Source organism: Austrofundulus limnaeus, unplaced genomic scaffold (genome assembly GCF_001266775.1).
Source record: "Austrofundulus limnaeus strain Quisiro unplaced genomic scaffold, Austrofundulus_limnaeus-1.0 Scaffold964, whole genome shotgun sequence".
Taxonomy (NCBI): domain Eukaryota; kingdom Metazoa; phylum Chordata; class Actinopteri; order Cyprinodontiformes; family Rivulidae; genus Austrofundulus; species Austrofundulus limnaeus.
Window position 1 is genome coordinate 19,390 of NW_013953366.1, and position 1,264 is coordinate 20,653.

General features: G+C 43.2%; 1 protein-coding gene across 3 annotated transcripts in view; it reads right to left on the reverse strand.

The window, feature by feature from the left end:
- Positions 1-1,264, reverse strand: part of snupn (snurportin 1) — a gene marked incomplete at its 3' end in the record, with an annotated part of 25,761 nt that overhangs the window by 17,060 nt on the left and 7,437 nt on the right. For 2 of the 3 annotated variants that reach the window (XM_014029892.1, XM_014029893.1), the window contains 1 exon segment: positions 716-921. In XM_014029892.1, the coding sequence (XP_013885346.1) occupies positions 716-873 (158 nt within the window). 3 annotated transcript variants of the gene reach the window in all.

Consider the following 1,264-nt stretch of genomic DNA (forward strand, 5'->3'; position numbering starts at 1 on the left):
ATATATCGCCTTGCTTACAGTATCGCAATATATCGGGATATATCGTATCGTGACACCTCTGTCATGATATGTATCCTATCGCCAAATTATTGCCAATACACAGCCCTACTCACAACATTAGCTGCTGCGCTCTCCCCAGGGGAAGGGGCGGACACATGCGCTCGCGTGACCCAAAGAACGGATCGGCCGAACGGGCAGTGTTTCGGCCGATACCGATACAAGGAAAAAACGCAAATATCGGCCAAAAATATCGGCCGGCCGATGTATCGGTCGACCCCTAATTGAGATTACAGTTTTCTGAAAAAAATAAAATAAAATACTCTAAAAAATTACATTATCTTTATTTTTATGATAGTTTTCTACTGTGATATGACATGAATTTGAGGTTATACCACCCAGCCCTACCTGGAGGTGTTACCTTTAACGTCAGACATGAGAATGTCACTAACTTTTGTTGATTCTAGAGAGAACACACGATAACACACAACTCTCATTCTCTGCTTTAAACACAAGGCTGCAATGATCAAAGTATAAAAATACAAAACTGAAGCTAACATTTAGTTCATCATTTACAAAATTTCCTTCAGTACAGTGATGTGTCAAAGGTTGTTAACCCTGGTGGCCCCCCAGGGTAATAATGCACTGTGGGGAACCCTGTAAACTGAAAACATGCATCATTTGAATGAAACAAATGCTAAATGATGAGAGTATTTACCTTTTCTGCAGGTTGAGAAAGTGGCGCCTTCGCTCACTCTGCTCCAGCACGCTGTACTTGCTCTTATATTGAGCCATCCGAGGGTGGGGGGCAGCTGTACTGTTGGGCTCCTTGGACACAGCGAAGCTGGCCGAGAGTGCTTCAGTCAGGGCATCCATGGTGGCACTGGAACACAGCAGGAGACAGATGATCTAAACAAGATGAGTCTGAGGAGGAAAAAATACAAAACATAAACTAAAACGTAAAACAAACTGTCTCTAGATAAACTTTCAGCTTCGTAATATCTCTAAACTCCGGCCCCTGCTGTCCACTTCAGACTTAGAAATGGTAATTCGTGCCTTCATTTCTACCCGCTTAGATTATTGTAACAGCTTGTTCACCTGTCTTAACCAGAAACAGTTAAATCATCTTCAGCTTGTCCAAAACTCAGCAGCAAGACTCCTAACCTGAACCTCTAAATTCACCCACATCTCCCTGATCCTAGCAGAACTTCACTGGTTTCTGGTTCAAAATCCTGGTCCTCACCTTCAGAGCTCTTCATGGCCAAGC